This window comes from Anas platyrhynchos, chromosome 4 (genome assembly GCF_047663525.1).
Source record: "Anas platyrhynchos isolate ZD024472 breed Pekin duck chromosome 4, IASCAAS_PekinDuck_T2T, whole genome shotgun sequence".
Lineage (NCBI taxonomy): Eukaryota > Metazoa > Chordata > Aves > Anseriformes > Anatidae > Anas > Anas platyrhynchos.
Genome location: NC_092590.1, coordinates 56,736,214 through 56,763,390, shown reverse-complemented (window position 1 = coordinate 56,763,390; position 27,177 = coordinate 56,736,214). Strand labels below are relative to the sequence as shown.

At 39.3% G+C, this 27,177-nt stretch overlaps 1 protein-coding gene across 2 annotated transcripts in view; it reads left to right on the top strand.

Annotated features, from left to right (window-relative positions):
- The window catches only part of NWD2 (NACHT and WD repeat domain containing 2), a 57,872-nt gene extending 32,455 nt beyond the window's left edge, over positions 1–25,417 (top strand). For both annotated transcript variants that reach the window (XM_027457258.3, XM_027457259.3), the window contains 4 exons: positions 15,575–15,778; positions 17,073–17,217; positions 17,498–18,087; positions 19,727–25,417. In XM_027457258.3, coding sequence (XP_027313059.1) covers positions 15,575–15,778; positions 17,073–17,217; positions 17,498–18,087; positions 19,727–23,662 — 4,875 coding nt within the window. In that variant the 3' untranslated portion in view covers positions 23,663–25,417. The remainder of the gene's footprint in view (positions 1–15,574; positions 15,779–17,072; positions 17,218–17,497; positions 18,088–19,726) is intronic.
- Positions 25,418–27,177: the final 1,760 nt, after the last annotated feature.

Sequence of the window (27,177 nt, the reverse complement as noted above, 5' to 3'; positions counted from 1 at the left end):
AACATCAGCTATTCTGCACGAGCGAGAGGGGAAAAAAAATCCTAAACTTTACAATCTCACTTCTATGTAAAGGAACAGTGTACTTTGCAGTATGTAGCAGGCATACTACTGTCAACTACATAGTTGATAAGTTCAAACAGAGCTCTTACTACTCTTGCTTGTACCTAGCACCTTCCATTTTCTAAAATCCAGAGATTCACTTCAGGAATGCTTAGATTATCCAATAACATACCCACAAACTAACACTACCCAGCAGGTAACAAGTTCACTTTTCACTCTGAATATTCTAAAATGCTGGTATCAGCAGCAGGGTCTTATTTTAAAGATAATCGGAGTGCATATTTTTTTCTTCAAAGATACTTTTTCCTTCAAGGAAAGATAATTCACAAAAGTAAAATAAGAGAAAGTATCAGTGATGGTCATGGTGATGCTGCTATGCATCCATACGATATTTCCTCTTTTCTCTTGAAGTACCTCTACAGATACCTTAAAGCTCTCTACAGATACCTTAAAGGAGGCTGTAGTGAGGTGGGGGTTGGCCTGTTCTCCCACGTGCCTGGTGACAGGATGAGGGGGAGTGGGCTTAAGTTGCGCCAGGGGAGTTTTAGGTTGGATGTTAGGAAGAACTTCTTTACTGAAAGGGTTGTTAGGCACTGGAACAGGCTGCCCAGGGAGGTGGTGGAGTCACCATCCCTGGAAGTCTTTAAAGGACGTTTAGATGTAGAGCTTAGGGATATGGTTTAGTGGGGACTGTTAGCGTTAGGTCAGAGGTTGGACTCGATGATCTTGAGGTCTCTTCCAACCTAGAAATTCTGTGATTCTGTGATACCTGCTTTCAGTGCAAGGTGCTTATTTTGAAGTTCCTATTCTGTTAGTGTGCCATGTAGCAGCTAAATATTGTATGCTTCTTTCTTTCATAGCTGGAAAACTTAACACTAGTTTTTTATTCTATTCACCCTGGCTTAGAATGCTACAGAGACCACTATTATTATGAGTAAACTACATATTCTTTGTCAACTATTTCACAAAGTATATAAACTATTTTAATACTTAAAAGTTTTTAAAAAGACTACAGAGTACTCATGCTACTCGTGGCTGGAACAACAGCACATCACCTGGGCACATCATTTAGCAGAGCATGTACTCTGCCTCATTGTCATGCTATTACATGGCATGGGCAAAATAGTATTTTTACTGAGGGAAGTGTCATGACCTGAAGTCCTTTGCTATCTTTTATTCATTTCCATGCTACAGAATGTTTAAACATTTGGCTAATGAGTTGACCTGTTATCTGCAGTCAGTATTTAGCAAGTAGTGCTTGTACACCATTTATTTTAGTTTAAAATTAGTGTTAGAAAAGGAGTAAAGATAACCCACTAGGAAGCTACTAAAGTTAAAGTTTTATTTTGACCTGTTTCACTCTTGAAGTAGAAGCCAAGAGGATTTATAAAGGTGTTTTCTTTAAACTATGTTATAAATGAAAAATTAATATTGGGTAGTGTTGAAGAACAGCAGATTTTGAAATTTAGCAGTTGTGAAGCTGACTTTATGAAAGAATGGGTTTATATTTCATATAAACTAAATTATTAGGCTTATCATTCTCATAATATTTGGCAATGTGAATTGACTAAAGATTGCTGGCACTCTGAATACTTCAAATAATATTGTTTTCATAAGTCACAACCTTTGTCAGGTATCTAAAGGATGTAGTTTATGAAGGCAAGGAAAGTTTTAATCTCAGTTCACACAGTGCTTGCTTTAGTCTGCTTTTGATAGACATCATTAAATAAAGAATAAGAGTGGAAAGAGTAGAGTGAATGTTTTAAGATGCTTGTCTATTTGATGTGGCTTTTTTAAGCTACAAAATAAGATGTGTGAATTTCTATTTTCCTTAAATACTGTTTTAGATTGTTCAAATGGGATGAAATAGTTTTAACATCCAAAATCCCTAATTACATAATTGATCCATGATTTTTTCAAATCATGATAGCAGTCACAACAGAAGTTACAAGACTTTTCAACTTAAAGCAATCACGTTTTCATGCAGTAAGTAGCATTCCAAGTAACTAACATTTTCCATGGTTAGTCTGTGACCACTGGTGATTTTACGTTATTGAGAAAAGATTTGCTGTCCTTCCAATTAATAAAATGAAATAAAATAAGTCTTCAGAACAACAACAAAAAATGTTGTCAGATGGCCAGTGATGCAGAATACCCAGGTGACTGGAAATCCAGCCTTTGTGAGTTGTTCAGGGTCCAGTCTGAACGTGATTAGCTAGCTTGAACAGAGGAGGAATATTTGAAGACCATACCATGCCAGAGAAAACATGCTAGCTCTGTCCAGACACAGATGAGGCACAAGCATTTTCGAAGAGTATCACACTTTTATTTTTATTGGTCCCTGACTGGTGCACAAAAGCTAGACTTGAGCACTCTTCATTAGCCTGCGCAGAGAATGGTAGAGGCCTTTGGGTGTCAGAACTTGAGCCAATACGCTTACTTGAAATGCCAGCTCCTATAGTTCTCCAGCAATTTCCCACTCATCATCACACTTGCTGTCATTGTCCAGTCAGTTTGTTCCTCCAGCCATGAAATGACAGAGCCTTTTCGCCTCTTTTTGTCAGTTTCTTTGGAGATCCCTTCCATATTTTTACTTCTTCTCCTTAACTGTTACTGCAGTTTAAATTATTAGCTCCTTCCATAGAGCCTGCAGCTATGCTAATGTCCTGTCTAGCCTCCTTCAAATATATTGCAATTTAATAAACCAGAAAAACAGTTCATGCCCTCGAGGTGTGTGAAAGGTAGGGAACACAGATGCAAGTCATGTAAGACCATGCAGAATTGACCAATACATCTATATCAGTCTTGTGTTTACTGGGCCACCATACTGCTAACATTGTTGTGGAGAGAAGAATCATCTTTCTGTATGCATCTTGTCATGCGCAAGGAATTATCTAATCATTTCTTTTCATCGATGAAGACGATTGATGAAGTATCTGTTCAGAGAGTACCAGCCACCAACTGTCCAAACAAGGCCTGAAACCACTGCCAGCTGGCTTGGGAAGGAGAATGTTTCATTACAAATGGGAAATAAGGACACAAAAAATCATAAATAAAAGTCATCAAAATCCAGAAACTAGTCAAAATTAATAATCTAGGCCATTCCACATGTACTTGCAAAGCAGATTTGGTGTTATATCAGTTCATAAAAAATCCACAGAAATAAAAGTGGGCCCCTACCCAGGATGTGCCCTAGGTGTGGTGTAGCAAGGCTTATGCTCAGAAACACTAATCAGATAGTGATTATACTGTACCATCCTCAACAGCTAGACAGGCTTAGCTAAGGCTTGCCCATATGAGAGTTCCTGGTTTGCCCAGCTTTGGCTATTGTTGGATGCCTGCTATCAGTTGGAATAGGAGAAAGCCAGTCTGTTTCTCTGTATGGATTCATCTTCAGTCTTCCTGAAGAAGTCCTGTTTCTCTTTCACTGAAGGGACAGAAGACTATCCCTTTGAACCCCGTTTCTCTTCTGCTGACACTACATATCAGGAGGAATCACAACCCCAAACCATTATTGAATACAGCTTGCCATAAGATCAGCAAAACCATCTAAAAAAAGCATTTAGGCCAGATAAGTTCTAAGCAAGGTTGTTAACATCATGCCAAATATTCATCATCTTCTTACTTCAAATATCAATAATGTAATCAATAACAAGAAATTCTTACTCTGTCATCAGTCACAGCTTTTCATAGCAAAATTTTAGGAAGTTTGATGTTCTAAAGTCAGTGACTTTCTAAAGACATTCTGAGTGTTTTTCTGTTGCTGAAAGGATCTACTGGGATCACTGGAATCATACCTAACTGACACTAAAGTTGTGAAACATTACACTTGGGGGGGGATAAATTCACCTGTAATATATCGATTTCAGAAAAAAGTGCATCGCAATTCTATTAACTCCTCTTTTTTTTCCTTTTTAACTTAGAGGTAGGATCACTTTTTGTGTGAACAACGAAGTACCACCATGTCATGAGCAGCATCTGCAATGAAGAGAGGCTGACAGTTGTTCTTCTCTGGCCTCTTACGTTCCCAAAACATCAGTGATAAAATTTCCAGTTGATCTTATTGGAGGCAGGGAATAATGTCCTGAGATGATATCCCTTTGAAAAAAAATGGTTTCAGGCTCTGTGTCTTCCTGAGAGTTCTTCTGCATTAAATCCATTCTCTGAAGTTACATCATCTCCCTCTTAAAAATATATTAAATGACAAGAGCATTATTCTTTTTCTTGCTTTAGTCTATTCTAAATACAAATTAAAGGATGATTTCCTACATCTGCCAAGTCACATAAAAGATGCAGTGCATAGGATGGAGTACATCAAAATAATCATTTACCCCTGCTGCTTTCATTTTAGCTTCTTTTGTCAAATCCATGTGATTTCTTGCGTAAACTTTGGTTTGGTCTTCTCAAGTCCCAAAAGAGCAGACATTTCTCTTTGTGATCCTGTTCCTCCACGAGAGAACATCTAGATTTTTACTGGTTTTCTGTTTTCCTTCAGAAGGAAGAGACTTCCTTTCCTGACCTCCTACAGTCCTATCTGGAAACAGTCTCACTCCTTGTCACAGCTTTTGCCTTTATGTGTGTCCTGCTTTTGGCTAGGAGGGAGATAGAGATGCTGTGATAGGGTTAAGAGTCTCTCATGTAAGAGACATCAGACATAAAACAGAAACAGATTTTTATTACATCTATTTACTGAGTCACTATTCACAGTGTAGAGAAGTTTTACAACAGCGTGTTACTTGGGTGTTTGAAGTCACCTGTCAAAACATGCATGCAGTAGGCACTACAAGTACCACTTACTAGAAATCCTTGACTAACTTAGATCATAGGGCATACTACACCTCCTTGCCTCTGACAAGAAAGCTGAAAAATACTAATTTTAACTTTGGCTTTCTTCTCCAAAAAAAAAAAAAGGAAATTGTGCATTAAAAAAAAAAAATAAATCACTTCTCAAGTTATCAGAGAGGTCATTTAACTGTATTACGTTGTTTTGCATACTGAATTCTGGGTGCTGTGAAGAGGTAGCATTATTGTCTGCTAGAACTAATGTCCCCTACACTAAAAGCTTGCCTTTGGGCCTTCATTTGTTTTATATCCCTGCAAAACATGTTTATTAATGGTGTTTAGCTGCTTTACAACGCACTACACGGTCATGGGTTGTATCAGGCTCATGGGGACTCTATTATTCTCTGCAACTTGTGAAAACATTTTCTTGACATTTAATTACAAAATTAGGTTTTCATTTGCACTCTCAATGAATACCAATCTGTTTAGCTCTAATAAGAAGGGAAAAAAAAAATAACACAGCAAAAATAAATTTGCAGTGAAATGTTACAACATATTAGAATTAGTTTTAGGTTTCCTAAAGTCCGGGGGGGGGGAGGTAGTAAAAATGTTATCCCATCAGTGATCTCTGCACCTGATGATGCTCATTAATTAACACTTTCTAATACCTTTATAGTGGCTATATATGTTACTGAGAAACACAGCTTAATTATGTTACTGAACAGAAAGATACAGATCCACTTCCAGTAGAGTTCATGTGCCCAACATGGATAGACTTCGCAGTCCTATCCCTCCTCAGCTGCTGCAGCTTTGGAGGTGACTACAGACTAGAGACCTCTGTGTTAATCCCTTAGGTACCTTATTCATCAAAAATTACCTCAGTCTAAGCTCTTTGGCTCATCACTTGTCTTAAATACCATCTCAAAACAGGAATTTAGAAACTAAGCAAAACTTCCTGTAGACATTACAACAGTCATATTTCCCAGAGTATAAAAAAGTGGCCCCTTCCTTCTAGAAGGTATATGGGTACAGCAGGAGGCAGCATCATTTCTTTCATATGAAGCATACCAAAGAGGGCAGTAAGAGTCCTAGATTTTAATTCCTTGGGGCTGGTGTCCAGAAGCCAATGTCCTGTCCTCCCAGCCCTAGGCTCAGGGTATCCTTCCTCTCTGGCTCCATGATGCCTGTCTGCTCAGTGAGGCACATGAAGCAGTAGGAGAAGCAATTCTCCATTAGCCAGTCTTCACTTAAGAGATGCAAGATAGGATTTCAGACCCTTTCTTGGTTCCTCCCTGCTTGGGTGAGAGTTGTGATTATTTTAAGAAGCGAAGTCACACCACCACGCTGTCATCTGGAAGACAGGGTTGATCTTCCAGGGTTGATCTTCCAGGAAAGGTACTTTTCCCACCCACTGCAGGAAGGGTAGGGATTTCCACAGGCAAGGTTATTGACTCCAGTTCAGGGTTGGTTGCTGAAATCTTGTATTAGATCTAGCCCTTGTAGTTTGTTTTTCTATCCAGCTCCACTATTACAAACTGTTGTGGGACCCATCAGAGAATTTACAGGAATATGGGCTTGCAGTAGAAGTCACCTGCCAAATCCCACGCTTTATGTGAAAGGAAAGATGTGCATGCCCATTAAGAAGATTCCCACCCAGTTTCAAAAAAAGAGCAAAGCGAAAATGATTCGTTTGAGGGCAAATCAGAGTGAGTGAGAGCTCAAGTGTACAGCCAGAGGTAGGCAAAATCTTCTTCAGCCCTTTCCCCTGTCTTTCTTCACAGACATTATCTTTATTTTATGCTTTTTGACTGTTTTTCACACCTGTACCCACACTCAGGGAGATTGAAAACCTAGCAATGGCAGTGAAAGAAGAGGCTACAAAATGAACTAAACTGGTGTTCTGTGACCACACAGGAGATAGAAGAGTGTGGAAGAAGGAGACCATTGATATTTTCACATCCAGAAGAAAGGAGAGTTCTGATGAAGCAAAATGTGTCAGGGAAGTAGGTCATGAATTTCTTCTGAGGAAGCACATCTCCCTGCATGATGCTCTGTTAGCTCCTACCCACCGCATCCTGAGAAGTCTTTCACCATTATCTCATATCTCCCTACCACTAGGGAGAAGCTTTGAGATTTAAAAAATATTGCACTATGGGTAAAGTTCAGAGCTGAGGGAATTGGTTTACTTGGCTTCAGCTGTTCTCTTTAATTTCCTGAAAAAATCTCTTTCTCAGTGCAGAAATATTTTTATTATACTTTCAGTTTCCCATTCACTTTAATAATTTCAGTAAGAAAAAAATAAATTTCTTCTTTTATGTTTTGTGCAGTCAGACAAAGTTCTAAAAATAAATATATTTACTTGCAAGCTTCAACCAAAGGATTGGAGTATGGACACTATTATTATCACCAGGTGTAGGGAAAAGCCAAATTAAAATGTTTGCTACTGTTCTGAATGTATCATTTTTCTCTTAAAAACAAACAAGACAAATGTAAAGTGACAGTCCCATCCCAGCTGATACATAAATACACAACATCCTTTGCTATTAGCAGTCAAAACAGAAAAAGGTTTTTGTTTGTTTGTAGGTTTGGGGTTTTTTTGGCAAGCTGTCATTATCCTCATTTTATAGATAGCGAATCCAAGTTAGAGGCAGAAGTCTTAAGAATTTACCAGTGTCTACACCGAAATGAAGCAAAATAGGAACAAAGGACTGCAATTTAAGAGATTTGCACCAACTCTAATGTTCTGTCTCCTAAGTTGCATGGCCATACAACTGTAGGCAGTAAGGCAGTTGGACTAGAAGGTCCCTTCCAACTGAACTATTTTACTTAACAACAAAACAAAGTTGTTCTGAATGCAGTTACATCTTGGAAATGACAGGTTACAACTTTTTTTTGGCTTTTTGTTTTTTCCTTCATATTTTTGATTTGGAAGAATATTCTGTCAGTGCACATCAGTGTGAGAGCATCCAAAGGCACTGACACTGCACCGCGTTACAGGTAGAAGAAACAAAAGTAGTAGAGGCAACTATTTTCAGGACAACTTTTAGCCCCCAGCTACCCTGGGGTTCCAGCTTCCCAAAGCTTTGTTTGGATAAAATGCCTTATTACAGCCTTCTCCCTCTTACTTTCAGTTCTTCACTTTGATTCAGCTCAGTTTAATTCAATTCCTTGCACTTTAGCCTAACAAGCAGTTAACATGTATACTCTATTGAGATTTTCAATGGATTCATATGTTTGTTTTTCTTATTGTTGAAATCATTAGTGCATTGAAAATAAATTTAAGTAAATACACTTTTCTTGTTTCAGTTCAGATGATTCACTGTTGTTTAGCCATTAGCATTTTTTTGCTTTGAGTTTGAGAAGAATTGGCTATTGTTCCCTCAGGGAATAAAAGAACAAATAAAGTGCATTTCTTTTCTGTTTGTAGCAAATAGTATCAAATCAAATAATATTTATTTCTCAGAAACAAGGCCCATTTAAGACTGTTATATTTTTATATTTGTGCTTTTTTTCTTTTTGTTTTTTCTTTTTTTTTTTTTCATCCACAGAAATATCTCTGGCTGTGCCTAAGATATTTTAATCACCTTATCTCGCATATATAATTTCTATAGGGTACTGCTACAATAGGGTTACAATACACTGGCAACAAACCAAAAAGGCCTCTAGTTGTACTAAATTTCTTTCAATAGGATGTTAAATAAAAGGCCCTTTAAAATTGGTATCCTGACCATTTTGTTCTAGATTTTCAAGTCATTATTTACCTGTCTATTTGCTTATATCAGTTAAGCCCACGTTTCGGCAGACCAGGAGGGTAAACAGGGCTGAGGTCCTTTCCTGACTTGGAACCAGCCTTCTGGGCAGGATAGAAATGGGAATGCGCTGTGTTATCTTGTGGAAATTCAGGATGAAAGATAGGACGTAGAATGTAGCCACCATAAATAGAAAAAGTAAGGTTTGAAAGCTCTAAGAAACCATTTCCTGTTGTTGTGCTGGTGATTTTGTCTTCAGTTTGCACATACATATACGTGTACACATCAATTGAAACAAATTGTTGGGTATTAGCATTTGATTATAATAAGTACGCTTTTTAGACAGAACATTTAGAATGTCTGAGGTCTTTTAAAATTGAAGTTAAATAGAAACGTTAATCTTCTACTTACATTTTTGTTATGTCTTTTCTATCCATAGCAGTAACATACTTTTTATCAGCTAATAGATAGATTGACATTACAGCAAGCATTAGTGCAATAAGGACATTTCACTCACTGGCTATTTGACTGAAATGTGTGGCTTTAAAGGGGAAAAAAAAAAAGGTTTTATTTCATAGAAAGATGTATCCACCAGTGGAAGGAAGCCTAGAAGAGCACACTCAGGCAGCTCTCCAGCTTTGAAGAGGCCTGATGATTTGGGTATGTACCTGCTGACCACAAACTTGCCCTTCTTCCAGTTCAGGAGAGATTTTGAAACAAACCTCTCTATGCACAGTGAGCTGCCTCATTACCAGCCTTGCTGCCAGTCATGCCCCACAAGCTGCTTCTCAGGCTGCTCCCTGCCCACAGCCTCCCTGTGAGACATGGTGTGAATTTCTATCAGCCTGACAGCCACAGTTCCCTTAGGGATGAGTGGAAGGACACCTCTGGGACATCAGTGAGAGCAGCCAAAGCCCTAGCAACAGATGAACAATGTAATGCCCTAAGGCACTTTAACAGCACTTAAATCCCTACAAGTCTGGCATCTGCCTGAGGAACCACTTAGTGGGTCTCAGTGACACCTGAATGCTGATGTTGGGTGCCTGCAGGCAATTTCCAGCCCAGAGTATGAAGTATTCACTACCATTCACTGCATTCTCACCGCTTTCTCCTAAAGGAACTGCTCCACTTTGATTAATTGATCTCAGTTTGAGCTTACATGAATTTAGCAGGCTGAAATGTGAGTCACTCAGGACCTAACTCACAAGTGGGCAAGGCTTTCCTACTTCAGCAGTAAGCAGTTCCTGTGGAGAGGGTAGGGCTGACAATTAGAAACAATAGCTTCTGCTATCCCGTTACAATTAAACACTGCAGACCTGTCACAGCTCTGAATCGCTGCCCAGACTTAATTCCCTGCACCTAATTGCTAGGTGAAATGGGGACAATATACTTCTGAATCTCTCTTGGCTGTTGCCAAAACAAATTGCTTAAGCGCTTAGGTCTGGACAAAAAGAGGTATCTTAGGTTAAAAAATTAATTATGGTTTAATTTAATTCCTTCAAAAGCAATTTCTTGAATATTTATTCTTCAGAAAGTTGGCAATCAAGGACTTGTATGAGATGAGGCAGAGAGGACTTTAATATGTTTCAGTGTTACAAGTGCAGCTTTACAGAGACAAAGCAGTAAAAGTGGTAGGACTGATCCCATGAAGCCCAGCAAAAGATCATTGGATCACATCATTCACCAGCTATAAATCTGAGTTTTCAATGAATCTTTAGCTTTCTCTTGGCAAAAAGGCAAAATAATGCTGCTCTTAAGGTGGAAAGTATCTGAAATCACAAAATGTTACATACCTGACTTTTAAAGTGACATTTTCAGATGTTAATGCATAATTTCCTTAAAAAAAATAAAAAAAAAAAAAGAATGAAACCAAACAGTAATCAGTCCAGCTTGCTGTAATAACTTGATCTGGTGCTTAAGTACATGATTTAGTGGGTGACATTGGGAGTAGGGGGATAGTTGGATAGTTGGACCAGATGATCTTGGAGGTCTTTTCCAACCTTTATGATTCTATGATTCTACAATAATTTGATGGCTAAAATTAAATATATCTAAAATTTCAACCTGTTCTTTATTGATATAAGGTATGGTATTAGGGTTCATGAATGTTTCAGTAATGATGTCTGAACTTAAAACATGGCATGCACTATGAATCCATCATATCTCAAGATCAAATCCAAACCTCATTAGTTCGCTCCTTTTGGTCATTATTGTTACTATGCCTGTAATTTTTTAATCTGTCTTTAATAATCTTCCTTTAACTTCTGCCTCAGGCGCAACAAAGCTAACAAGACTATTGCTGAGTTTGCTCTGTGTTAATTCTATAAAGTTTTGTCAGACACAATTCATTGCTGAGGGTTTTATACATGTTTACCAGCCTGATCGCTTTAAACAGCTCAATCACCTGCAATCTAATGAATCTTTAATTTGTTGTTTTACTATTAAAGGAAAATGACTCATCAGGTGGGACATTGGATTCATAAGTCTGCATATAAAACTGTCTCTTGGTACTGAATGTGGTGTAAACATTACTGTTCCCTTTAAAAATAATTTCCTATAATAATCATCAAAATGTTCCAATGTTGTTACCACAAATTGAAGTTTTAGGTTATTACTGTAGAGTACTGTGGTATTTTTCATAAAGGGTGTAAATGACAGTATTCTTATTTGCATTTAGCATGAAGCAACATGAAGATTGTGAGAAACTATATTTTCTTCAAACTCATTTGTTCTATTTTTCCTACTTGAATGTATAGGGAATACAGAGAGAGGGGCAGACATCGCCAGGGGCTGCTGCAAGCCTCCTGTGTAGGTGCAGCTTGGACACAGAAGCCCCTGGAGAAAGATGTGTGATTCTGAGCTTCTCATTTAGGCAGCTGAAGTTTTGGGTGGTTTTATGGTATCCTGATATCTGTCTCACTTAGAGACAGATATAAATCAAACAGAGTAGAGGGGAGATGGCAAGTCCCTGGTACCAGCTAGAAGGAGATAACGTCCATGCCTCATCACCATGTCCAGGCACAGGAAGATAGAGCTTTCATGGCCTGTGCATGCAAATCATAGTATCATAAAATCATGTTGGAAGTTGGAAGAAACCCACAAGGACCATTGAGTCCAACTCCTGACTCCACACAGGACCACCCAAAAATCAGACCATGTGTCTGAGAACATTGTCCAAATGATGCTTGAACTCTGACAGGCTCAGTGCTGTGCCCACTACTCTGGGCAGCCTGTCCCAGAGCCCGACTACCCTCTGGGTGCAGAACCTTTCCCTAACCCCCAGCCTGACCCTGCTCCATGCCATTCCCTCAGGTCCTGTCGCTGTCCCCAGAGAGCAGAGCTCAGTGCCTGCCCCTCCACTCCCCTCATGAGGGAGCTGCAGGCCACCATGAGGCCTCCCCTCAGCCTGCTCTGCTCTGGGCTGAATAAACCAATTGAATTCAGCCATTCTTCATATGTCTTGTCCTCTTGACCCTTCACTATCTTTGCTGCCCTCCTTTGGATGCTCTCTAATGGTTTTATGCCTTTCTTATGTTGTGCAGTTCTTGATATGAGGCCACACCAGCACAGAGCAGAGCAGGACAATCCCTTCCCTTGACCAGCTAGCAATGCCATGCCTCATGCACCCCAGGACACAGTTGACCCTTTTGGCTGCCAGGGCATGCTGTTGACGCATATTCAAGTTGATATCAACCAGAACTCCAAGATCACTTTCCGTGGGGCTGCTCTACAGCCTCCCATTCCCCAACCTATAGGTACAGCCACAGGTGCCCCATCCCAGGTGCAGCATTCAGCACTTGCTCTTGTTAAGCTTCATATTGTTGGTATTTGCCCTGCCCTTTAGTTTGTCAAAATCTCTCTGCAAGGCCTGTCTACCCTTAGGGGAGTCAATAGCTCCCCCCATTTTAGTGTTAAACTGCTAACTTACTGTTTTAAGTTGTGCTTCAGTACCTCAATTAGATGGCCAATGAAACTGGGCCGTAAATTTAGGCTAGCCTGGAGTTATCAAGCAGCAAAGGAATGACTCCATGAAGAGTTTTCTACCAAAGAAGTTTTTTTACCAAGAATATTTTTGAATGATTACACAGAATCAGATACAAATACCAGAACCTTAGCTAACTTCTGTTGGGTTTCCGAGAGGAACACAACGCAGTGAAGTGCCTTGGATTGCCCTGCTCTAAATGGTAGACCTACTCATGGTTTGCTGTTTCTGCCTGCATAATCAATTCATTTCACTCCAGTTCTGTTCTTTTTTTGCTGTTGTTCCTATCATGTTCTTATTTCTATACCTCGTTATTTATTTATCTTACAGTATAAGAACGTCCAAGTTATTAATGCATTTACTTGCGTTTCTAAATGCACATATTCACCAAGTAGGTGCCCCAACTGTCCTCAAAATCTCTGTTCTGCTGCTCCTTATCTTTAATTACAGAAATGCCTACGTTTTGATTAAAAAATGGAGTCCTTCCTTGCTCAGACCAGCCACATGAAGCAGTATTCCTGCATTAAAGAAAGCCAGGTTTCAGAGGTATGCTCTGAGCATGGCTAACTCATGCAGCTCATGAAGCACTTCTGCCAAAATACCCACAATGGTTTTCTGGCATGTAGTGGGCACAATTATGGAAGACCATTTGATTAAAAAATGTAAAGGCTTTCAAATAATACTTTTGCATAGGCCTCAGTTTTATTTAAAAGCTCATGATAAAATCATCCACAGTGATACTACTATTCTGCTTGTGTTAAAAATACCTTTTAATGTGTTTGGCTTAACTGGTCAGGAAGATGTTCCCTTGTGCAAGATTATTTACATAATGTCTGTTGCAATGACAGATAAAATAGAGCAAAAAAAAACCCCTGTCTTTCAATTTTAAAGTAATGCTTTTCTTTACTTATCTCTTATTCAGTGGAGAGAGAACAGCATGAACTGTACCAGAGAAGCCAAAAAGTACACAGAATAATTCCAAAGTAAATTTAGTTGATTAAATGCAGTACATTACAACAAGACATTTTAATGTTGACATTTTAATATTGTTAGTGAAAGGCCCAGCTACTGATCTTTGCTCAGGCAACAATGAATCCATTGGACTTAAATTCAGAAAAACTGTAGCCTAATGAATTTTAAGTAACAATTACTACAGGAGGTAATTGCAAAATTTGCATAGCAAAGCTCCACTGAGAGAAATTTAGATTTCTACATCACTCTGAATGTGCTAGGGCTTGCAGTTCAGCATGATAGAGTTATTAACCTCACTTGAAAAAGAAAAAGGAAGGAAAATAATACTATATTTTGTTTAACCTCTGCAGCTCCAGAATTCCAAAATTATTGGGCTCTCAGGCCAACTACTCACCATCAGAGCCAGCACTGTACTTTCTGTGAGCTCTCCCCAGTCAGCTCCAGGCAAAAAAACTGCCAAGTTACAATGTGAGCTATGGTCTAAGCTAGCCCAGGTGCTTTTGCCTGAAAGAGGTTAGGAAGTGTTTATGTAAACTGCACGGATGTCTGTGCTCTGAGGCTGAAGCATCTAGCAGGATGAGCCGCCTGAGTACCTTCTGCAAACACAACTGGCTTCAGAGAAGGGTATCTGCAGCATCACGCTTTTATAATCTGTGCAGCAAGCTTCATCACCATCAGTTATTGATTTTCAGGGTTTAGTTACAGCTGAAAAAGTTTAAAACAGCTTCTCATTATGATGAGTGGTTTAAAAATGAATATTTAGATTTTTATTATTTACAAACAAGGTCATTTACATTTTTAGGGTACTACTGTATTTGCATTAGCATTACTTTGCTAAGAGATCTTTCCAATTCAAATCATGATGCTGATACCGTTGGTGCCTCTCCACATTAAGTACTCCTTCTCATTAACTCAGAATCTTTACTGCATACATTTAAGAGAGGAAAGAAATAAAAAAAAAAAAAATGGAATTCTATTTTAAATGAAGTGAGAATTCTCACTTACTTCTGTGGACCAAGATTTAAATGCAGAATTAATCAGATCGTCACAAATGCAAAAAAGTTTGTAGAAAGAATGCAGAAATGTCTTACAGCTCTATCTTCCAAAAAGTTTTTCCCAACCTTTTTTTATTAAATATTTATAGGCAGCAAACTACATAACTAAATTATAAAAAAATGTATTCATAGCATCATAACCAGTATTTTAAACTTCAGTTACTTAGGAAACATAAATCTTACATGCCACAGTTTAAGAAAAAGAAGTGGTCTAACATCCACAGACCTTTATATCACAGACATTTATACCAAATATATGCACTTAAATACTAAAATGAGCTTTGATCCATTTCTATTTGGTATTTGGTCAAAACTCTTTTTCCTTGCCTCACTGTTCATTCCCTGGACAGCTACTGGGGCAAACACACTGAACATTGTTTGCAGTAAGGGAATATGAGACAGCAAAGCAGCTTGTGGTACTACAACATCGATCTTGGTATTTCTGGTAGAAGCCACATTTTTAATAGTACTAATGGGAATTGTACACAAATTCATGTGAATTTTCACTAAGTGGAACATAAAATCTTATGTTCCATTGCAGTGGAAACCAAGAATAAAACCAAGAGGTAAAGAATTCAGTGGTGCATCCTTAGCCTGTAGTCCACAGAAAAAGATACCTACATTCCCTTTTATGTGTGATTAATGCCAACTAATGGGAATCAATAATACACGAGTCAATACTGTGATAAAAAAATATGTTGGGTGTTTTTAATTACATCTTTTGAATGCCTTTGTATTTTTATTACCAGTTAATGTTAAGAAAGCTAATGCACCTACTTGAAATTCTACCAAGTCATCGTAGTAAGATGTAGGTCAACACTAATTCATCTTACACTGTGTCTATTTGCCTTTCTAGTAATTTCAAAGTCGTGAAACTAGTTACCACACTGGTTTTTAAGAAATTCAGATCCTGAGGAGGGTCTTGGCATCACTAAAAAGAAAAATATAATCCCTACTTTCCTGCAAATACACAGGGCTTACTGGGAGAGAAGTATGGCAACATCCGAATACCAGGAGAAGTCGAGTCAGCCGAATTTGAAATGATCCTGGACGCTGCCATAGAGGCTAAGCTAGAGACAAGAATTTTAGAGGAGTGGTACTGCAGGGACGAGAACGCAGTGCCACCAGCATATTACCTCAGGCCAAAATCTGAAATGCTGAAGAGCTACCAGAATACGGTAAGTCACATTCACCTCCTAAAACATTCCTGTCAGTTAAAAAACAGCCTTTCAAGAGTCCTGAAGTGCCTAATGCTGTCCCTGGGCAGATCCCATACTATTAGCTTCCTAACCGTATTCTAAGAGAAGATTTTTGAACACCATTAATTATCATTTTTAAAACATGCATTTGTCGTTAACTGGTGACAGTAAAGACTGTGTATCACCCAGGGCTCAGTTCTGCCTTCCTACACATCCTATATATCCAAGGACAGATTTCAGCGTAAAGGAGAGAGGTCCTTAACAGAGCAAACATTCATTTTGAGCACTTGCTGCAGTGCAAAAGAAAATGAAATTAAATTGTTATACTGCATTCATCCATCATGTAGCAGAATGTAGTATTTGTTGCATGAGAAAACACTGAAAACATGAAACACGTTGACACAGAAACGTTTAATGAGCTGAATGCAGTGTAATGTGTCTAATTCTGACTTATTTACCACAAGGGAGGAAGCAAGTTTTTTAACTTTATGCGTTGTTTAGCTAATGTTCAGAATGCCCTTTGAACAAAGCTTGACTTTTTTTTTGTTATTAAAATTCTATACCTTTCCTCAAGCTACTGACACAACAGGAGTAGTCAAAAGGATATTCATAACTTAACGTTAACACAGTTACATCTTATAAACTCACTGGAAATAATAAAAGACATACCTCTCTGAACACGTTGAGAAAGAGTTGCTAAGGAACGTAACCCTCAAGGCCACTCTCTTACTTATTGCACCCTCCTACTGCCAGGAAAACTGGAGACCCCTGAAATACGTCACTTGCAGTAGGTCATGCAGCAGTGACTACCAGCTGCCTTAAGGGAAATTTATGTTTTTCAAATATAAGGTGCTTATTTAACACTACCAGGAACCTCATTTTGGATTTGAAATCCAAGCTTTAATTATTATTATTATTACTTCTCTTGAACAGGAGAAATAAGACTGCTTCCTTATTATAATTATTTCAGGTTTGGTTCTCCAATTCTCAAAACTCTTCTTCTATTAAGGTTTTCTCTGTCTTATTCATGAGGAATATTGCATCAGCTACCTACAGGAGGAACTGAGAAAATATTCAAAGTAGATAGTCTTTATAACTCTATAAAAGAATACATTATGATTATCTGCAGTATAAAAAGTTGAACGTATTAATTTATTTTTAATGTGTGTGTTTCTCTCTTACCATGTTATTTATGACTTTAAATATTAGACCTTTACTTTTTGAAGTTGTAGATGTATTACAGCTACTGTTTAACTATGGATATTTTTAAAAGATGGAATCTTCTTCAAACTCTATGAATGAGAACAAATGGCAAGATATATCAGAAGAGATAAAGAAGATTTTTAAGACTGCTGTGAAATTGCTGTATGAGAAAGGAAAAATGAAACACAGCCAAGCAAAGAGATACCTTTCCTCTGGTAAAGTTCAGACTAACTGTTTCTATATGTACATTTATTATCTTTTCTATCAACCTTTCCACAAGCATGAAAATATATTTCTGTCGGCATTTCTCACCTAACCAAAGAGGAAAATGTGCTTGTTGCTCTTGCTTGAGACAAGCAACTTTTCTGTGCTTTTTCTTCTTTTCACAGAAAAGAGATGCAATCGTTTAAGAGTCTGCATGTTTTGGGGGGTGGGGTCCTGAACTGTTTATAAAGAAAAGATAACAGAGACTCTGCATTCTCTTTTCATCCTCAGCTATTGAAGATGAACTTGATTTTGCCTTGGGTAAACAAACACCAGCTTTCCTAAAGAAGTGTGTTTGCTACATTCGGAAAATTGCCAACATCGAGCGTTTTGTTAAAATTCCAGAGATGGGAAAATACATGGATGTGGTACATACAGCTGGGAAGTTTCTACGAGATCCTGAAGCCCATGAGAAGCTGATCAAGCTCAGGGATGAATTCATTCCTACCATCGTCGCATCCTCCAATCTGAGAGTGTACACGTCCGTCACTCACTGTGACATGAAACTGGGCTACTCCCAAGAAGTGGAGAATCATTACATTGAAGGACTCGGTAAACAATTCTATGAAGACATGATCGATATTATCCAGGCAACAGTGCAGCAGAATTTTGACACAGAGACAGACTTGTTGTATGATGAAGTTCTTCAGCATTCATCACTATGTAAAACATACTCCACTTTTTATGAATACAGATGTGAGGCATTGCATATAGTTCACAAATACGTTCTACCTAGCAAAATAGGACATATTAACCCTCTTATCATATACGGAGGACCATGCACAGGGAAAACTCTTCTATTAGCCGAAGTGGCAAAGAAGGTAAATAAATACCTTACATAGTTCGGTGATGCCATGGGCATTTGTGCATGAAGGCTAGCTTTTCATTCTTCCTCTTGACAATATATCAGTCTTTAATACATAAAATAAAGATTATAAAACTGACATACTGCTTATTGTTGTATATGTGTTGAGAAAAGGACTCTTCCTTTGACCAGCAACATGTATACATAATGCCCAACAGAAACAAAAGCTTATAGAGCTTTCAAAAAACTAGTAGGGATCAACATATTTTTGAATCATCAACCTGTATTTCACAATGATCTTTTTCCCTTTTGTTCCACAGAGGTCCTATAAATCTGGAACCGTCTAAACATCATATGCTGTTTTTAGTCTTATTCACAAATACAGCATGTCTTTCCAAGTCATGCTATCTTGTTTTATGTTCTCATCAGAAATTACTCCAGAATTAGACTGATACGCTTGCTACAAATACGCTTGCCAGAAATCTAACTGCAATAACCTGCAAAAATACCTGTGTTTAGCTGACATATGCTGCTTCAGCCACTGAGCTGGAGTACTACAGGGACATGAGGGAAACTGTGCAGTGCAGGACCAGATGCAGGGAAAAAAGAAAAAAGAAAAAAAAGAAAAAAGAAAAAAGAAAAAAAAACAAGCTGGCATCTCTAAGCCTAATTCTCAAGCTAGAAGTCACAACTTTGAGTTCCCTGCAGTGTGCTCAAAGAATTTGGCACAGTAGGCTGGGAAACAGCCATATCAGCCAGAAGGAAATAGAGAAGGGAACAATAATGTTTAAAATCCTATCTCTTTCCCAAATGTGACTTCCTAGATTCACATCAATTGCATACATGAAATTGGGATTTGCAGTTCAAAATCTCATTTCAGATCCCAGTACATAAGTTAACCTTGAGGCACTGGTTATGTTTTTCTTTTAGAATATTCTGTAATATCTTAAGTGAGGGGAAAAGACATAGCACGTGAGAGAACTGAGTGAGTTAGCCTGCACAGACTGAGAGGATTTAGAGCCACATTCCTCACTTGCTTAGAGTATGCTAACCAAAAAAAAAAAAAAAAAATTATTATTGCAGTGTGTAAGAGCCACAACCGCTACAAGAGAAAGCATAGTTCAGTGGTCCAGGAATTAACGTAACCAGCTAGGAATGGGCAATCCTGTATTCCCATCCCTGTCCACCAAAATCATCAGGGCATGTATTTATAACTCTCCTGCAAATTAATATTAAGCAAGCTTTGGTGCCAAGCAGGTCTGCCTGGCCAAGGACGATCACGTAGTATCTAAGAAAGGTTATTAATAAGAGCATCTGCCTACTGACTTTCAGAAGTGAGACACAGATTTTGCAAAGAGTACCCTGGGATTTACAGACTAAATTCTGCTCGGGTCCCCATAGACATAAGATCTTCTTTGTGGATCTGTGTCTTACTGTTTTGGGATACAACCTGGGCTAAACAAAGATGACATATGATATAAATTTCACCCAGTGCACATAAACCAAAGCAACCTCAAACTGCTAGTGAGAGCACTTCACTCAACCAGTAACATTTAAAAGACATTTATATATATATATATATAGGCAATTACTATTTATAAACTCTGTTACTGTGCTTCATTTAGATACTAACTAAATCGTGCTCTACATTCTAGGCCTATTCCTGGCTGCAGGAAGAGATGGGACCTGATTCTGACCCTGTGGTAGTTATACGATTTCTGGGATCCACCGAAACAAGTACTGATCTGAAGAACATACTTCAAAGCGTTTGTGAGCAATTAGCAGTCAACTACCGTTGCCTCGTACAAAGTTACCCAAAAAAGATTCATGACCTGCGGGACTTGTTCATAAATCTCTTGAATGAGTCTTCATTCCACAGGCCACTGGTGATAATTTTTGATGCCCTAGAACAGCTAACAGATAGCGATGATGCTAGGAAGCTTTGGTGGCTTCCCATTCACCTCCCCCGCTCAGTACGGATAATTTTGTCAACACTGCCAAACAAGCATGGGATCCTGCAAAAACTGAGGTGCCTTATTCATGAAGAAGACAACTACATTGAGTTGACTGCAAGGGACAGAAAGATGTGTAGCCAAGTGCTGAAACATCAGCTGCTACGAGTTAAACGAAAAGTAACATCAGGGCAACAGATCTACGTCAATGAAGCATTCTCCAAGTGCACACTGCCTATGTTTGTGAACTTAACCTTCAGGGAGGTCAGGAACTGGAGATCTCACAAAGATGTGGATGAGTCCTCCCTCTGTGTCACTGTACATGAAAGCATAGAACAGTTGTTCTGGTCGCTGGAAAGCAAGTGTGGATCACGACTACTGTCCAGAGCACTTGGCTACATCACTATGTCCAAGTCTGGTCTGAGTGAAATGGAACTGGAAGATATTTTAGCCCTTGACAACAGCGTTATGTATGAGCTAAGTGAGAGTGTCCGAGAAAGCAACCCACTGAGAATTCCCTACATATACATTGCGAGGCTTAAGGAGGGTTTACAGGGATACTTAATAGAGCGACAAGTGAAAAATGTAACACTTCTGCTCTGGGCAAATAGGCACCTGCAACTAATTGCCCAGAAACTGTACCTGAACAATGAAGAAGATTTGCAGGAGATGCACACAGTCATGGCAGAGTATTTTCTTGGTGTTTGGTCAGGTGGGCGAAGAAAACCTTTTTACAGCAATGACCAGTATCTGAATGGCTGTCATGACCACGACAGCAGAGGCCTGACTGAAGACGAAAAGCACTGCATGGATCAGATTGCTTTTGACAGGCAGGCACCTGATCAGCCGTGGGTTTTTCAGTGTAATCCCTTAGAGCCCGATATCTTTTTTATCAATCACAGGAAAATGACGGAGCTTATTCATCACTTGACGAAATGTGGAAGAACAGATGATCTTCTCTACGGAGTCATTATGAACTTCAGCTGGCTGTACACCATGATTAGGATAGGGCAGTTTGATAAAGCGATTTCCGACATAGAACTGGCTTACACCTGCTCACAAGAAAAGGAGCTGAAGTTTCTGGCCAGTACCCTCCGCAGTATAAAGTTCAAAGTAGTAAAATACCCGGGGTCACTCTCCGCTGAGTTGCAGCAGAGGCTTCTGCCAGTAGTAAGCTCATTGCCTAAACTCAGACATCTCCTCTTAGAATGTGACAAGGACGGGCCCAAGTATTGCTCTATCGTCCCTTTGCATTCATCCATGGATGTGACTTACAGCCCCGAGCGCCTGCCGCTGTCATCCAGCTGCATGCACGTCACGGAAATCCTGCCCACTTTTAATCCCAGCACAATCATCGCTGCTTTGGAAAACGGCTCCATCAGCACCTGGGACGTAGAGACCCGCCAGCTCCTGAGGCAGATTACAACCGCTCCGTCTGTCATCTTAGGGATGAAACTTACTAGTGACGAAAAATATCTTGTAGTGGCTACAACTAAAAACACCCTTTTGATATACGATAACATAAATTCCTGTCTTTTGTCTGAAATGGAAATTAAGGGGTCAAAACATTGTGGAATAGGGGGGGGCTCCAGTTTTATAAATGGATTTACATTATCGGTCAACCACGCGCTCGCGTGGCTGGAGGCCAGCAAAGATGTCACTGTCATAGACCTGCTTTACGGCTGGCCTCTCTATCACTTCCACTGCTGGTATGAAGTGACCTGTGTGCAGTGCTCTCCAGACGGAGTTTACGCCTTCTGCGGGCAGTATTTGAACACCACAACCATTTTTCACTTAGGCAGCGGAGAGAAGCTGGCCACTGTAACCTCCGAATTTTCTAGTGGCTTTGTGAAGTTCCTTCTCATTCTGGACACAGCCCAAGAAATGGTGATGGTGGACAACGAGGGCAGCCTCTCTGTTTGGAATACAGAGGAGATTGCAAATCCCCAGCTTACGGATGACTTTGACTGCAGGAGAGAAGACAGCGAGGTTGTCAGCATAGAGCTTTCTGAAGACCAAAGTGCAATTTTAATTTGTAAGGCTCTCAGCATTGAGCTCCTTGACACTCGTGTGTGGAAGGTGGCCGAAAAGTTTAGAGCTAAACACAATGAGCGCTTTATATCTGCCGTGTTGTCCAAAAATGGCAACTGTATAATTGCTTCAATGGAAAATACCTCAGCCATTTTTGTTTGGAGAAGAGATACAGGGCAGTGCATGGCAAGCTTACAGGAAATCTCAGGAACTATAGTCAGGCTAATTAAATCAAATCATCATAACATGCTGCTATCCTTATCCACCAGTGGTGTCCTTTCTATCTGGGATATAGACATCATAACTGCTATGTCCAACATCGACAAATCCGGCAAACCCATCCAAAGACTGGTGCTGCCAGCCAGAGGGGAATTAATATACACATTGGACGGATCGGATTCTGTCCACAAGTGGAACTTCAGCACTGGATTTATCGAAGCTGTGTTCAAGCATGAAGGAATTGTTGAAAACTGTGTGCTGACCTCTTCTGGAGAGATAATGGTTACATCGGATGATAAATGCAGCCAGTACGTATGGCACACTGTTAGTGGCGAAAATATCTTTCGCATCAATGGGCAAAAAATCTCAGAGCTAATGATCACTCATAACGACCAATTTGTAGTCTCCCTCTGTGAGCAGAATGCATCCAGAGTTTGGCGACTGGCCACAGGACATAGGGTTTGCAATATTTTAGTTGCCTTACAGAACGCATTTATAACAACTGCAAATACTTTTGTAGTCGGAATGGCAAAGAATAAAGTGTTGGCAGTGAGCCTCTGGACAGGCAGTATAACCAAAAAGTTTTGCTGCGATGATGGTGCGAGCATTGTGGACATCAAACTGATACCAGATTGCCCAGATATTATAGTATTTATAACATCTACTGAAACAGTGAACATCTGGAGCCTAACAGAGGAAGTCATCTGCAGGCGTGTACAACTGCCTAACAATTTCTTAAAAAATTTGGAAGACTTTGAAATGTCCCCAAATGGCAAGCTAGGAATTATAACCCGTGGTGATGAGAACATCAATGTGCTTGATCTACACAGTGGAAAACTTCGTGTGGTTCACGCTCCCGGTATCATCTGGAGGCAAAGGCTGTCTCGTGATGGCCGCTATCTCGTGTACATCTGTTTTCGTGGTGAAGAAGATGATGACAACGGTGCGATCTCCAGTTTAATTGTAATGAGGCTGGCGGATGGCAAAAACATTGGTGCCTGTTCTCTTTATAAAACTCCTACTTTCCTTGCACTCTCTCAGAGACATTTAAATATTATTATTGGATTTGATGATGGAAGTATAGGCACTTACACAGTAGTGGATCGAGTCGACGCTGCACTGAAAATTAAAATTGCTACTTCAAACAGCCGTCAGATTTTCAACAACACGACACAAGTGATTAGGCCAAAATGTCACAATTATAGCTTCAAAGTGACTGCAGACTGCATTTGGAGGGAATCGACTGAAGTATTTGCAAGGGATAGCCCCATTACAGTTACAGAGCCAGAGGTGAGTGAAGCAACACCAACCAAAAAACACAACTATTGCTATGAAAAAGTGTGCTCGGCCATAGACTGCAGAGGACACAGTTTTGCTGCTGACAACTGAGTATCCGTCTGGACTAGTTTACCTGAGTAATAGTATACATGCATAGATTTGTCTTCTGAATTCAAGTAAAAATCAGTGCATTTCTTGGAAGACAGACAGAAACAGCAGAGGGCAGACCAGCTGTTTTTTCCTCGACAAATATTCTAAGATTTACGTACACACACACTAAAAAAGCAAATATATCAGCAATCGGCTGCAGGGTTTTTTTTAAATTTCGGAATACAAGGTTCAGTCCAAGATTTCACCAGGGCCTTGATTAAAAATTTCTAGCAATACTATCAAAATTGTTATGCTATTACAGAAGTTAGGTGATCTTACGTGGAATTGACAAACTGTTTCAACTAGAGCTAGAGCTCTACCTGACCGGTGAGAAAGGCAGACCACTGTTTTATAAACCAAGTCGCCTAGAGGTGGTCAGGGCTGGGTCTATAGCTAACAGCCAACTTTATACCCACCTGCAAAAATGAGTTTCTCTTGCTTGATGGTGCAATGACAAGATGTCACCTGCCAACCTGGAACACTTGATACATTCCATCATCATTTAAAAAATACCTACTTTAGTTATTTATTTTTTAATTGGGATTTATCATTGGGTTGAAAGGAGTAGGCATCAGTCAGCTGCAAACATGTCAACACGTGAGGTGATAAATACTTCACCTCAGTGAAAGGACTGAAAGATTATTTTTTTTAATTGCATGCAGGGATTTCAGGTTTCTGTATTGTGATAAAAAAATGATAAAAAAAACACTTGGTCATAAAAGGAATATATGGTTTGGGTTTTTGTTTTTTGGTTTGAGGAATTTTTTTTGTCTTCGCAGTGTTTATTAGTACAGGTCGTAAAGAAAACTTTTTCAAAGAGAAAGGGCATTGCAGATAAGCAGTTAAACATATGAATTTCTTAATGTTAAAAGGTGGCTATCCATTTTCTTGTAAGAAAGTCTAAAATATCTCCTATGTCCCCAAAGTAATCTTAATAGAAAGCTTTCAGACATGCCATGTTTTAGTCTTGATAACATTTGCCTTACTATCATTTCTATTCTTTCCCATGATAAATGCAGATCAGATGACCAAACACTCTGGGACTGCTTGTATATGTGCTAAAATTCTCCACTAAATGCAAAGGCTGTCCAAAGGTTCTTTACTGTTCCAATTTGTAATGGGTTTTTCTTACTTACTACCTTCACTTTCTGCTTTAGAACTGTTCTGAGCCTTTTGTACAGTTTTATCAGTTTGAAGGCAGAAATTGTGAAATAATTACATGAAATAATGACAAATGCTTAAAAAAAAAATCATTTTGCCCAAGTAAAAGAAATGCTGGACAACATCTGAAAGGATAATTTTTTTCTCTCCTTACGTACCTTAAAGATGGCATATCTGTGGAAATTTTTTCAAACGATGTAAACAAACCAATTTTATTTTTAAAATGAGAACTCCATGCCACAAATTTCCAAGAAATGAATGCTAAGCTAGAACTTAATGTAGTGTGTGAATGTTCTATGTACAAGCCAATATAGTATATTAAGTGACTTGAATGATTTTTCCTAACTTGTTTGCAACTAATAGATCATATTGAATGTTTTTATGTAAACTTTGTAATGTTGGGAAAACCTACCCAATCAGAGATTTATATTTTCATAAATGTCAAATTTAGTTAAATTTTGTTACAGAGTTGTTAAATTAGAAATCTATTGCAGTCTTCAAACAATATACAGTCTTGTGTATGCATTGTTTGTACTAATAAACTAAGGAAACAGACCCCTGTGTGTGTTTGCAGAGTTTTAATTTTAGGGACAGCCCAGTAGGAGACTGCATTTTAGTGTAGCATCCTCAGCTCTTCTTGAGACTTTAAATGAGCGATGTGTAGAATTTATATTGGCTATCTGCACAACAGCAAATTTCATGTTGTCAGAGAGACACAGCTGCACATATATTCAGCTCCCATTAGCCTGTAGTTAAATGTTTTTAAGGGTTATGTTTGTGAGGAAAATTCCAGTATTTTTCACCCTACAGTTAACTAAATCAAACATTCAAAAGCCACTGAAATTCAAAAAAAAAAAAAAAAAAAAAAAAGATGTTTATGACTAGATTGCACACTGCCACTGTGCAAGTCAACAAGTCAACAGACAAAACTTGTGTAACCTTGTTAGATAGCACAGAAGAGAGGGGAGCACCTGAAACCTGCTCCCCTGCAGAGCCATGGAGGTGCAAAGAAATGGCTCAGGGATCTACTCCCGAGATCCTGTCCTGAAGGTAAGCAACTTCCAACTTCTTTCAAAAACCAGGTATAACGCACTTATGTCAATCTTGAAGCAGTTAAAATACGTGGTCTCCTACCTGCCAGGAGTGTGGCTAACACTGGGTAGTAACTGAGCGTAGCATAGAAACAGAGCAAAACACAGATAGAGAGAAACGCTCTTCCTGGTCGGGAAGCAGTACCAGAACTCTGCCCAGCCCACTTCAGCTGAGTGGTTTATTGCTGGAGAACACAGATTTGTTCCTCTTGTTTTCTGCCTCAATGCCCTTCTGCACAGTGGGATGGCTTCTTGGGGCAGGAGGTAGTCCCCAGCAAAAGAGGTGATCAGCCCACTGGTGAGAGCAGGCTTCCCTTCGTCTCAGGCCAAAGAGGGATTTTAGGCCTTTGTCTAGTAGGTCAAAACGATAAGCTGGCACAAGAAAGTGTTAATGCTGTACATAAAAAGGTACAGGTGCTTTCAAGTTTTGAACCTTAGCCTCACATGTTCTGAAGAAGGACAGCAGGCGTGGGGCAGCACCACTATTTCTCTTTGTTGTAAACCAGTGAGAAAGATGAACATGACTCCTACTCCAGTTCAGCCCTTTTGCCCAGGATTGGGTTCATAATCTCACTGAGAATTCTGTTTAGGTCCTGCCCCTCTTTATAGTTTCTCTCTGTCTCAGGACATCCGTACCTCACTCCGTTTTCCGGCTTTCTGAATCTCTCCTCAGGTGTCAGACTCCTCACGTGCACTGAGCTTTGGCAGCACACAGGTTTCTGAATGCCATTCACCTGCTTGGTAGCTGCTGCAAGACCAAGTTCTCCACAGCCCATTTGCAAATCTGACCCCAGTACCTCCATGCTGTTGCACACAGAGAAAATAATTTCCCTAGGAGTGAGCAACCCAAACACTATGTGCTGTTCTATCCCTTCATAGGAACAGAGCAATTTACTTAACTTTCTCTTACGGAGCACTATTTGCATATCCAGAACAAAGCTTTCATTCATTCTTTATCTAAAGTGCCTCAATAAACGGGCTCAGATGGGGTCCATATTTTCTGACACGCAAGACTCTAGGAATAGGCTGTAGCTGCAAGAAAGTTTTAGTGGGGAATTAGCCGGAAATTCTTTGGCAGACAAAGGTAAGCCGGAGGTCAGCTAGAAAAAATATTTTTATCAGTCATTTCCTTTGCACCACAGCTGGGGAATGCACGGCCCGTGACTTCATTTTATAAGGCCTGTGGCCATTTAGCTTTTTTCATGTTACTGTCAGATAACATCA